The sequence below is a fragment of the Mustela putorius genome, unplaced genomic scaffold (assembly GCF_011764305.1).
Source record: "Mustela putorius furo isolate JIRA1106 unplaced genomic scaffold, ASM1176430v1.1 tig00000487_pilon_pilon_pilon, whole genome shotgun sequence".
In the NCBI taxonomy this organism is placed as follows: Eukaryota; Metazoa; Chordata; class Mammalia; order Carnivora; family Mustelidae; genus Mustela; species Mustela putorius.
The window spans coordinates 603730-616442 of NW_025421399.1; the positions used below are offsets into that span (position 1 = coordinate 603730).

A 12713-nucleotide genomic window follows, 5' to 3' on the forward strand; every position below is an offset into this window, starting at 1 on the left:
TTACAACATTTCCTTCTATTTCCGGTGAGTGATTCTGATTTTCATTTTTTGGTAGTAACAGTATAGGATTTCCTTCATAAGCATCTATTTGTTAAAATGACAGGTAAGCTGATGTACCAAAATTCAGTAACTATTTAAATGGGGGATACAAAATACTAATGTCAAATATTAAATGTCAAATAAAAACTTAGTCCACAATAGCCGAACTATGGAAAGAACCTAGATGTCCATCAACAGATGAATGGATAAAGAAGGTGTGGTATATATACACAATGGAATACTATGCAGCCATCAAAAGAAATGAAATCTTGCCATTTGCGACAACATGGATGGAACTAGAGCATATCATGCTTAGCGAAATAAGTCAAGCAGAGAAAGACAACTATCATATGATCTCCCTGATATGAGGAAGTGGTGATGCAACATGGGAGCTTAAGTGGGTAGGAGAAGAATCAATGAAACAAGATGGGATTGGGAGGGGGACAAACCATAAGTGACTCTTAATCTCACAAAACAAACTGAGGGTTGCTGGGGAGAGGGGGGTTGCGAGAAGGGGGATGGGGTTATGGACATTGGGGAGGGTATGTGCTTTGGTGAGTGCTGGGAAGTGTGTAAACCTGGCGATTCACAGACCTGTACCCCTGGGGATAAAAATTTATGTTTATAAAAAAAAATTTTTAAGTTAAATAAATAAATAAAAATAAAAAATTAAACAGGGAGTTCAAAAAAATCTTGACAGCATTGTGTGAATGCCTAAGACATGGGAAACTTACATACATCACGGGTGGTGGCAAGCGTGTTGTTTGTAAACCTTTCCCAGGCTCCTGCCAAGCTTGCTGGTGAGCCCAGCACCTGCTTGAGATATGACTGGAGCCCTGGGAAGGCCCTAGCCTTTTTTACCTCCTCCCCTAGTCCCTGTGTGAGCCTGCCACCCCGGGATGTGCACCCCATGTCCCAGATGCTAGAGCCGGACAGAGGAGGGGTTGGCAAAGCTGGGTGAGCAGGGGAGGCCAGAGCCAGAAGAACAGCCCCTCTGGGGTCCTGCACATGCATGTTCAGCAGAAGCATTCATGTCGGGGTGGGGATGGCCCGAAACATCCAGGTTGGGGCAGTTAGGGCCCGCCTCCCTGACCAGAAGCTTCCAACTGGGGTGCCTCTACCCAGGTGGCTTTGGTGAGAGAGCCCATTTCCAGCCGGGGTCCAGAGCCCTCCAACTCCTGTCCTCAGCCACCTCCTTCCTCCACCTTCCTGGCGACCCGAACCCACACACAGCTCAGAGCAGCATGTGGCAACCCGCAGAATTCCAGGGCTGCCTGGGTGGGGCAGGAGAGGGGGGTGCAGATGGGGACAAGACACCCATGGGGCGCCTGGGTGGCTCAGTGGGTTAAAGCCTCTGCTTTCGGCTCAGGTCATGGTCCTAGGGTCCTGGGATCGAGCCCCACATCGGGCTCTCTGCTCGGTGGGGAGCCTGCTTCCTCCTCTCTCTCTGCCTGCCTCTCTGCCTACTTGTGATCTCTCTCTGTCGAATAAATAAAATCTTTAAAAAAAAAAAAAGAAAAGACACCCATCTGCCCGGGGGACAGCGAGGTGAGGACTTCACAGTTCATGTGCTCGATTGTCACAGCCGGCTCTCCCCTGAATTTTTTTACTTACACTGAGGGAACCCTGATCACTGCCAGCCCTGCTCTTCCCTGAGGGCTACGAAGTCCAGGCCCTTCATCCACCTCCGGACTGTCCCTGCGCATCTGTTCCAGGGCTTGCCACCCTCTCTCGAGCTCTCTCTCAGTCTCTCTGCTCCCTCCATCTGGCACCCCTCACTGGGGCTCAGGAGGCCAGGCCGTGGAGTGGAGAGAGAAGGGACTGCCTCCCAGCCCTGGGACCTTGGTCTCAGCCTCCTCATGAGAAGCCCTCCCACTCACGGTTGTCAGGGGCCATAAATACAGTGCGGGTATCAGGGTTCGCCAGGAGGGGTTGATGGATGAATGCCCCACTGCTCCCCACATCTGCCAGTGCCCTCCACATCTGGCCCTACTTCCGGTGTCAAGAGGAGCCTGCTGTGCTGGACAGTCCTACGGCCCGGAAATGAGGCCCTCCTCCCGTAGCCCCTGGGTGCTGTCCACTCCCCCCACCCCCCACCAAGTTCCCTGTCACAGGGATCCAGACCACGGAAGAGGAGCTCAGGGATGGGGGAGGCTCGCAGAGCCCTGGCCCTAGTGAGTGATTTCTTCTAGCTCACTCTCATACCCTCTCAGGGCTCAGGGCAGCCCTCTGAGTCCCAACTGAAACCCCTCCTACAGGAAACCTCCACAGCACGAGTGAGAAATGACGCACACTCTGCTCAGGGCACCCTGGCGCCTGAGACCCAGGGCGGGTCCCCAAGGCCAAGGCCACAGTCCACACCTGCCCACCACACCAACCCCGGCAGTGCAGGCCCTGCCCACAGTGGGTGGGGAGAGTGGGACACAAGGGGCTGCTCAGATTCAGGCAAACAGAGGAGCAGAGAGGAAACCAGATCCACCTACAAGGTGTTCCCAGAGGGCAGCCGGGAAGGGGGCTGGGGACTGAGGGGGCAAGGACAGAATTCCTCGGGCTTGCCTGCAACCAGCCGCTCACACCTCACACTTGCTGTGTCACTGAGCTCCAGGTGGGGCCCAGGGAGCACCCTGAGTCATCATGCGTGGCTGTTCTGGGAGGCAGGCGTGGGCCCGCCGGCCAGGGGCTCCATTACCCATCTAGGCAGGGACTGCTTACTGGCGCAAGGTCAGGCGCCTTCACCTGTTTGCCAACACTTCTGTCCTCACATCTTAGGTGACTGCCACCACCCCACATAGCCAGAACCCATGACACAAGTGGCCCTGGGCAAGGGAGCCAAGACATACCTAGCAAAGAGGTTCAGAGCACCAGCTCTTGGAACCAGACAGGTCTAAGTCCAAAGCCAAGTTCTTCCACCCATTTAGGGAAAGTTGCTTCCCCTCGCTGAATCTCCATTTCCCCACTGTAAGTTGGGATTCTTTTCTTAAGTGCTTGCTCTATTAGAGGCATTGTCCTGAGTGCTGGGGATAAAGTGGTGAGCAAACTGGACATTTGCCCCTGCCTTCTTGGACAGTTACGGGATAAAACAGATCCTCAAGAAGAAATGTATAGTTCAAAACCGGGGTGGTAGAAAAATGGGGAGTATGCAATGAAGATAAAGCCCATCTGGGAGATTGGGGAGGGCCTCCCTGGAAAAAAGACACTTAAGTAAAGAGTGAGTAGGAGTAGGTCAGAAGAGGAGCATCCTCGGGAAGGCATAGACAGCATGTGCAAACATCCTGAGGTGGAAAAGAAGGACATGACTGCAAAGGCAAAAGGCCAGTGTGGCTAAAGGGTTGATGGTAAAGCTTAAAAGAGCTAATGTAAAGCTACTTGTGTGGGTCCAGCACCTAGTGGGACATGTTCCTCTCCGTGACACTGTGCCTGCCCCCTAAATTCCCCTGGAACCCTGTGGACAACTTGGGTTCTCAGCCCTCTCTCTTGTTATCATTCAACCCCTCTGGTCTGTGGAGCCCCTAGTAAGATCAAGGACTTATGCTCAGTGGAGGTTGGAGAGGAGGGCACACAAAGTTTGGAGGACCATGATTTCGTCCATCAAGAAACTTCCAGGGCTCCAGACAAGACCCCATTCCTTTGCCTGCCCCGTTGTATTTAATCCTCACAACTGTTTAATGAGGTAGATACTAATTTTAGATCATTTTACAGGTGACTACATTGAGGCTCAGAGAGGCCAAGTGTCTTGGCCACAGCCACAGAGCTAAATGAAGAGAAGGTAGAACAGGGCTTATGCTCCAGTGAGTGGGAGCTAAGACGGACACACGGTTCAGGGCTCCTTCTCTCCATCCCCAGCCTCACACCCCTTTTGGGGCCCTCTCTACCTTCCTCTTCACTTGGCCTCTCTCCTTGTTTCAGTCTGTCTCAATGCCCCCCCACCATGTTCCTTCACTCATGAAAGAGCACATTTCAACAAATATGTGTGAGTAAGTGAATGAATGAATGGTCCTCACTGCCTAGTCCTAGCCCAGAGCCTTCACTCTTGTCTCTGACTCTGTCTCTGTTTCTGACTATCTCTCTATCTCTCTCTGTCTCTGACTCTGTCTGTCTGTCTATATGCATTTGTTTCTATCTCTGTGTCTCTTTTTACTCTTTCTCTCATGCCGAGATGCCCCAAAGTTTGGAAGCATACCTCCAAGGAAAAAGCTTCCTTTCCCAGCTCTGGCCCTACAGCTGATGGTACCACACAGGGAAGTCCCAGCAGGAAAGTGCTGGCCCAGCAAAGGGCAAAGGAGGAGCTGCTGGTGCATGTCCTATCTGCCCGAGGCCAGGCCCTTGCCCCAGAAGTCCCTAACATCCTCGTGTCCCCTCTGTGGCACCATCCAAGCTCCGTGAGGTGGGCCAGGCTGCAACATCAGGACCTCCAGCCTCCTGCGCCTAGGACGTCCTTGGGGCTGCGCCCTCTGACACTCAGTTGTAGGACTAGTTTGGCTACATTACCCAAATCAGGTACCGGTGGCCTTGAAGAAGAGCCTTTCCCCAAATCAGATAACTGCAGGCTGACATGCTACTTAGGCCCATCAAGTTCCCTGGACATAGTTGAGTTCCTTTCACAATACAAAGGGCCTCCAAAACTAAAGAGGACCCAGTATTTCAAGGTGGGCCCATCCATAAGACAAAAACCTCAGAGTCAGCCAGGAAAAAATTCATACTGGTCCCATGGGGCTCTCAGTCTGGGCCCATCCCTGAGCCAGAACACAGGAGGAAGGAAGCACAAGCCTGGTCAAGGACCAGAGGCCTGAGCACCTGGTCCACTTTCAGTCTCTATGACCTCGAGCAGGCCACCATCCCTCTAAGTTGAGAAGGTTGGGAGAGCGGTCGCCCACACTCCTCCAGCACTGCCCCTCTGTACTCTGAGAGGGCATGGAGAGAGGACCACTGCTGCCAACTGGCAGAGGCAGAAGGGAGCAGAGAAGCCACGTGACCTGCCCCAGGCCTCCCACAGGCAATTCCTTCTGCCTCCACTAGACTGTGCTGTGGAGTCACTTTCCTGGTTTCCTATGGTTCAAATCCAGGGTGGCTGTCTGGAGGCAGTCTTGCTTGCTATTGTTGTCAGAGTCTGGCCCTGGTCTTTAGGTGGTTCTTGTGGTGTCAGACCTTGTGAACAAGATCATGGGTCAGCAGCAGGACTCAAAGCGTTGACTCCACTCTTCCCAGTGCATTATAGTGGTCAGGGACCCCAGAGAGGGAGGTCTCCATGTGAGCTCCTGGCGTGGCGGCTCTGTCTGCTCTTTCCCTGTGGGGCCCAGGCAGGGTGGAACCCCCTCAAGGCCCACTGTTTGAGTTCCTTCCCTCCCACTATTGAACCTGCTTTCAACAGGTGGCCTCCAGCCACCATCGTTACCATCAAGCACGCCCACTCCCCCTATATTCCCTGCAAACAGATTTAATGGTAGCCAGTCAAGAGGAGGGGAAGTTCACCACACCACACTCAAGTCTAAAAAAATCTCACATTCTCTATTCCTCTAAAGCAGATCTCTTTTGGGGGGTGGAAACTTTAATCGGCCACCACCTCCACAGCAGAGTGATGTCTGGGAATTCTTACACGATCTGGAATGTTCTAGGCTTCCATCCTCATGGGTGACTGTTGACAGGTTTGGCTCTTTTCCCAGGTCCATGTGGACTACCAAATGGGAACCACTCCCCCAATTCCTGCCATACATGAGTTTATTGCCCAACTGGGAACACTAGTCCCTGGGGTCTGGCATCCCTAAGGATATCACGTGGGTCTTATCACACTTAGGGCCACAAAACCATCCCTTCCCAGTATCCAAGGAAACTCCTTCCAACACACTCCTCCCTGAGTGGTCCCCTCATACTTCCAAAACTAATCATTCATCTCCAGAATGGAGCACCCTCCCCCAGACATCACCCCAGATAAACCCTTTCTAATGCCAAAACTCAGGTAAAAAGACATCCCAGAGTTTCAGGAACACAAAGCAGGTCTCTCTTCCCTGGGGTGAAGATGAGGTGAAGAGAAACCAACATCACTTCATTCCAATTCCTAATAACTCACCCTATTACTCTGCCATTTATAGAGCAACAACTATGTGCCAAACACAATGCTAAACTCTTTCCTGCATGAGATCATCCAATCTACCATTGGCCTTATGTGGTAAGGGTTTTCATTCCCTATTTTGTAAAAGGGGATCTTTTCCAAATTCTTCCAGGCTAGTCAGTGTGGAAGCCAGGACTCCAACCCAGGGTGTCTAATTCCAGAGCCTAGGCTCTCAAGATCCCAGATCCCTTGCGATCCTTAGTTCTTGAGAGAACTAAGACTTTCTTTAACCCCGGTCCTATCCTTGGTTCTGCCTAGAAGTTTCATTCACACAGCCAAATGAATGAGCTCTTGAAATTGACACAGTGACTAGTCAACTCTTTCCTAGCTGGAGGCCATGAGCCCCACCCAACCTCTGGAATCTTCACTATGCACTCAGGTGAGATCCTCCCTTTCTCTCCCTTTTCCAGCCCCTTACAGAAAAAAAGACACTTTGCACCAGAGAAGTCTCCTGCCACCTACAACCTGGTTCTTAATGTGCTTTCACTTACTGGATCCCCATAGTCACTCCAAGAAGTTGAGTTCACCTTGCTTACTAGATAAGTGAGGAAACGGAGACTCTCCAAGATCACAGAGCTAATACAGAACAGAACCAGCATTAGAATCCAGTCAATCTGTTCCCAAAGCCTGTAAAACTACCCTCATCATAGATGGAGAATCACCACACACGAGAGATAACTCACCCAATATTGTTCACAGTGAATGAGCCTGCACAGTGCCAGGCCCTCTGCTAAGGGGCTTCATGCATTCTTCCAGCAAATCCTCACAAAAAGCCCATGAAGTAGGTAGTGTCACTGTACCCACTTTACAGACAGGGAAAAGGAGGCTTGGAGATGATAATCAACCTGCACTACATCAACTGATAGCAGGCTGGTTCAGCCCCAGCTCTAGAGGCAAGAGCAGGTGGGATGGAGGGAGACAACTTCTCAATAAAGCATGAGTTCTTACTAGGTTTGTGGATCTCCACTGATAAGTTTAGGAGACCCATGAACCTCATGAGTTATGTGCAAATGTGCGTGTGCTTATTGGGCTGGGGGAGGAGAAAAGATATATGGTTTTCAATATATTCTCCAAGAAATCCCTGGTGACAAATTGTTTTTAAAAAGTCTTTAACCTTTCACAGTGCCTGGCACACAAAAGGCATGTTGTGTGCACTTTATTGGCAAGAGAATAAACAAACTAATGAATAAGTGAGTAAACAAATGAATGAGTAAGTGAATGAATGTTCCTCCATGCCCTGGGAGACACCACGAACGACCTAGGACACACTTCTTTCTGTATCTTTCGAGATGGTGAAATCCATCCCAGGACCTGAGCCCAGTCCACCCCCAGGCCCTTTCTCCCAGTCCCAGAGGCCGCAGCCAGGTGCTAAGCTCCAAAGAGATGCTTCCCCCGCTTTCTCCCCACCTCCACTCCTAACAATGACCAGGCAGAGGCGGGAGTTGTGCAACTCACAATGAAGCTTTATTGATTGCCAGGAGGGGGAAAGGGTGAGGAAGGACTCAAGTGTGAAGTGCTTGGCGGGCAAGAGAGGGGATCCCCCAGTGAGATCTGTGTCCACATGGGGGGCCTCCTAGGCCTGAGCAATGCTGGGCAGCCTCAGTTCTTGGTGCGAAGGACCTGCTCGTGGGTGGACACCACCTTGCCATCGTGCACATCCATGACCTTGGTGCGGATCTGGCGACTGGAGGAGGTCACTGGGGAACAGGGAACAGAGGGTGTTACCAGAAGGAGACAGGCAGTGGAGAAACAGAGTGGGGAGACCAGGGAGTTGATGGGACTTAAATGAACTATCTCCCTGCTGCCCTCTACCCTCACTATCCCTTAGCTCACTGCCCTATCCTAGCACTGATATCATCAACACATTTTTTTCAGACTAGAGCTCCCTAAGGTCAGGAACAGAGTCTGTGTCCTCATACTGGAGGCTCTTACAGACTCGGACCAGACTGGTTCAGTCCAGATCCACCCAAATGGACTGGTCTCAGGGGAAGAGTCACTTGGGGGCAGGGGGGAGGGGGCGGGCTGTCCTTGGTGCTGACCACCAGAACCATGGAGTCTGCCACAGACACCAGTGGACAGAAGTAAAAAGTAGAGGCCACCAGCTCCTAACGCTAAGGAAGATTTAGAAAATGGCTTCTGCTTCCCAAAGAGGTTTATTAGGGATCCTGGGTGAGAAAACTCTAGCTCAGCCCTTCAAAAAGCCAACTCCCTAGACCTGCTGGGAGACAGGAAGTGGAGATGAGTCCAGGCCTGATGAGGAGGAAGATCTTACCGTCTCTGGAGGACTGAGAGCCAGAAGAGAACTGGGAGGAGGAGAGGCTGTGAAGACAGAAAAGGGCAAGATCATTAGACACAGGGAGTAGAACAGGTGAATGGGGAAGAGGGACAGGACTGGGCTGGAGGGCGGTGCACTCACTGGGCGTCCTCGCCCTCCAGCAGGCGGCGGTAGGTGGCGATCTCCTGCTCCAGCCTTGTCTTCACGTCCAGCAGGATCTTGTATTCCTGGTTCTGCTGCTCCATCTCGCAGCGCAGTTGGGCCAGCTGCTCCTCCACGTTGCCGATCAGGTCCTGGATCTGGGCCAGCTGCATGCAGTAGCGGCCTTTGGTCTCCTCCAGGCTGTTCTCCAAGGATGCTTTCTGTAAGGGAGGGAAAGATCAGGGAGTCAGGGATCAATGAGGGTAGTCACTCCCTCCTGCCGGTTCCGGTTCCCGAGTCCAACCCATGCCTGGCAGCTAGCTCGCCTACCATGCTGAGCTGGGACTGCAGCTCGATCTCCAGGTTCTGCACCGTGCGCCGGAGCTCGGAGATCTCGCTCTTGCCGCTCTGCACCAGCTCGCTGTTGGTGGCCACCTCGCGGTTCAGCTCCTCTGTCTGCAGAAAAGGAAAAAAAAAAAAAAAAAAAGCCATTCACACTAGAAGTACCTGGAAGGCCAGTCTTCTGGGTCCCTTCCGCCCAGGATGACACCCACCTTGCTGAAGAACCAGTCCTCGGCGTCCTTGCGGTTCTTCTCCGCCATCTTCTCGTACTGGTCGCGCATCTCGTTCAGGATGCGGCTCAGGTCCACGCCGGGGGCAGCGTCCATCTCCACGTTGACATCTCCACCCACCTGGCCTCTCAGAGAGTTCATCTCCTGCACAACCAAAGCACAGTCCACAGTCAGGATCCTCATGATGGTTCCCCAGTCAGAGATGTTCCTGGCCTGAGCATTGCCCTCCCCCATCTCAATTCCATCCCTTCCCTCCCATTCATCTTCTAAGCCAGCCCTCACCTCCTCGTGGTTCTTCTTCAGGTAGGCCAGCTCCTCCTTCAGGCTCTCGATCTGCATCTCCAGGTCGGCTCTGGACAGGGTCAGCTCGTCCAGCACCCGGCGCAGGCCGTTGGTGTCAGCCTCCACGCTCATGCGCAGGTTCAGCTCCGTCTCATACCTGGAATGACCCGAAAGAAAAGGAATGAGACATCCATTTGGGCCACACTGAAGGCTTTGTTCTCTGCCCCCTGTAGCGTCTTCCCATAACCAGCACCCCCTGGGGGTGGTTTAGGGAGTCCATCTTGAAAATGGCATTGTTGGACACAGCACCCATTGATGGCTCCGATCTGAGCATTCCTGGGGGCAGGGAATAAAGCAGTTCATCAGGCTGTAGAACTCAGGGAGGGGAGATGCTTCTGGCCCCACAACCAACAGCAGGCAAGACTCCAACTGCGACTGCCTCCTGCACTTCAAGGGCAGGTGGGGAAGTAGGGAACACCTCTCCCTAAAGCAATGGCACCCAAACCTGGCTGTGGATCAGAATCACTCAAGTAGCCTGTTAAGAATAACTGAATCAGAACTCCAAGGGTGGGGCCCAAGAAGCTTGTATTTTTTTACAAGCACCCCAAGGGGTTTTCACGTGGCCATCCTGGCAACTTGCCAGCTCTGTTTAGGGAACATGAAAATGCCCCAGCCTGGGAAGATTGGACATCCCAAGCCATCACTGCAAACTCACTTGGTCCGGAAGTCATCAGCAGCCAGCCGGGCATTGTCTATCTGCAGGAGGACATTAGCATTGTCCACAGTGGCCGTGAGGATCTGCAGATGGAGAGGATGCAGGTTGTTGGTCAAACGGACATCACTAGCCAGACTTCATCGCAGCCTGAGACATCAGGCTTGCTTTCCTACTCTCACCTGAGTCTCCCCTTCTCCCAAAGCCTTTGCCACAACAGCCTAAAGGAGAAGTCCCAGTGGTCCAGCTCTGACCCAGGACTTTGCTGACTCCTGGGCAGAAGAGTGGCTAGAAACAGCCCTGGCCTTGGAACCGAAAGCCCTGGAGTCACAGCTCCCAGTTCCACTCCTGATGGGTTGCAGGGCCTCAGTTTCCCCCACCTACAGAGGAGAGGAGGGACCTAAGATTCTCAGGACTCCCTTCCCTGGTCTGATTCTCCTCTTTGTGCATCAGCCAGCCCTGCCGGTCTTCACACATTCCTTTTCGAGCCTGCGAGATTGTGGGACCTCAGGTGGGGCTTTCCCAAAAGAGGAGACCCAGCAAGCCCAGGGGATAAGAAAAGAAGAGGCAGAAGAACAAGAACAAAGATTGAACCCTGGATTGGCTGGATTCCCTCCCTCATCATCTGATTCACCTAATCCACAGAAGACATCTGAGCCAGACACCCAGAAGCAGGATCAGTGAGGAGGGCTCCCAGGTTGGAGCAGGGGGTAGGGGTGGGGCTGGAGTCAGGTGACACCAGTCCCCCAGGCTCCCTCCTGTGCAGGCCATGTAAGGTGGGTCATCACTGAGTGTCTCTGCTGGGGTTTTGTGCCCCCCCCTTCTGTGGGGAGGGGCCGGTGCCAGGGCTCATGGGCGGCAGCCGCCACGGCCCAGACTAATGAGCTAATGAGTGGTTTGGGTGTCTAGCCTGGTCCCGTTACAGCCTCACTCCTCCCCTGTGCTGGGCAACAGGTAGCTGCCTCCTGCATTAGCAAGTGGGCCCAAGGGTTCTAGCCTCAGTTCTGCCACTGATTTGCTGAATGGCCTCGAGCATTTCCCAGCCCCTCTCAAAACTTTGACTTCTCCCTCTGTAAAGCACAAAGGCAGGTCTGGAGCCCAGAAGGCCATGAGCAAGGCCAGGGACGCTGACCAGCTCTGCCAGAGGTGTCTGGAGCCAGAAGAAGGGATCTGGGGTTGGAGTCGGCCCTGTCTAGGAATCTAAAGATGCCAGTGGCCTGGGCTTCTATTGTTCCAGTGTGAGGTCGCTGGAATGACAGGTCCTGCTGCCCAATCTGCACACCTTGTTCCGCAGATCCTCAATGGTCTTGAAGTAGGGGCTGTAGTCCTTGGTCTCAGCGGGCCTCTGCCTCTGGTACCAGTCCCGGATCTTCACCTCTAGGTCGGCGTTGGCCTCCTCCAGGGCACGCACCTTGTCCAAGTAGGAGGCCAGGCGGTCGTTGAGGTTCTGCATGGTCACCTTCTCACTGCCCACCAGGAGCCCGTCCCCACCACCGAAGCCACCGCCGAAGCCAGCACCGAGACCACCACCAAAGCCACCACCAAAGCCAGCACCCAGGCCACCACCATAACCTCCACCGAAGCCACTACCCAGGCCCCCACCAAAGCTGCTGCTGCTGCTGAAGCCACCACCGTAGCCACCCCCCAGGCCGCAGGCCCCCCCGGAAGAATAGCGGGAGGAGGAGACCGACAGGCCCCCATAGGCGCTGGGGGCCCGGCAGGACCCTCCGGCCAGGACAGAGGACATGCGGCTGGAGCCACCGCCGATGCCACAGGAGCCCTTCATGGAGCTGGAGGAGGTGAACTGACGGCTGCAGGTGGTCATGGTGCCGAGGAGGGAGGTGAGTGAGTGAGCAAGCGAGCTAGTCGGCAGCGAGGAGAGAGAGGTGCTCAGGTAAGTTGGAATAGGATGTGGGTGCTTTATACTCCTGAGGAGGGGGCGGGACTGGCATTTTCCATTCCCCTTGGCTTTCATCACCCACAGGCCAGTGCCAACTCCCAGTCAGATCCCTCCCCTCCCCCGCCTCATCACGTCTATCATATTTTACTGGAAACTCATTGTTTAGGGTGTTTTTGGTTTCTCATCCCGCCAGGCGTGATTCACATAGGAGGTGTGGGCCTGCAGGCTATACTTTCCCATCCAGCCCTAGGAGCCGCGGCCCTTGGGAGCCTGAGCACCGGGCTCGGCCAGGCGGCGGGGAGTAGGGCCTCTGCACCACAAACCTGGTGACCTGGGAGAGTCCCAGGAACCAGGTGGGCCTCTGACATCCACAGAGAGGAAGTCCATCACTCCAGGGGGTACCTGGCTGGAAAAATGCCAGCATGGCAAGGTTACGGGAGGCACAGTGATGCCCCCTCAGCATCACCATCTATGGAAAAAGACAAGAAGTTCTTGGGGGTCTTCCCAGATCTGACCTGCTAGGCTGTGCTAAGAAGCCTGTCCCATCCTGGAAACATGCCCAGCCAGTCCAGTGGCTCAGGCTCCCACCCTGCCACCCCCCCCTTGAAGGGAAATCCAGGAGGCTTTCCCCAACCCTGGGCACAGACTCTGAGATCCTCCACACACCTGTGGGTGGGCCCATGGCA

At 53.8% G+C, this 12713-nt stretch overlaps 1 protein-coding gene across 1 annotated transcript; it reads right to left on the reverse strand.

Moving 5' to 3' along the window:
• Positions 1-7587: 7587 nt before the first annotated feature.
• On the reverse strand, positions 7588-12033 carry LOC101679740 (keratin, type I cytoskeletal 14). The gene is made up of 8 exons (XM_004772745.3): positions 11410-12033; positions 10131-10213; positions 9416-9572; positions 9116-9277; positions 8892-9017; positions 8562-8782; positions 8418-8464; positions 7588-7842 (listed from the first exon to the last, which is right to left on the reverse strand). The coding sequence occupies exons 1-8, from the start codon at positions 11950-11952 to the stop codon at positions 7745-7747; spliced, it is 1437 nt and encodes a 478-aa protein (XP_004772802.1). The 5' UTR covers positions 11953-12033; the 3' UTR covers positions 7588-7744.
• Positions 12034-12713: the final 680 nt, after the last annotated feature.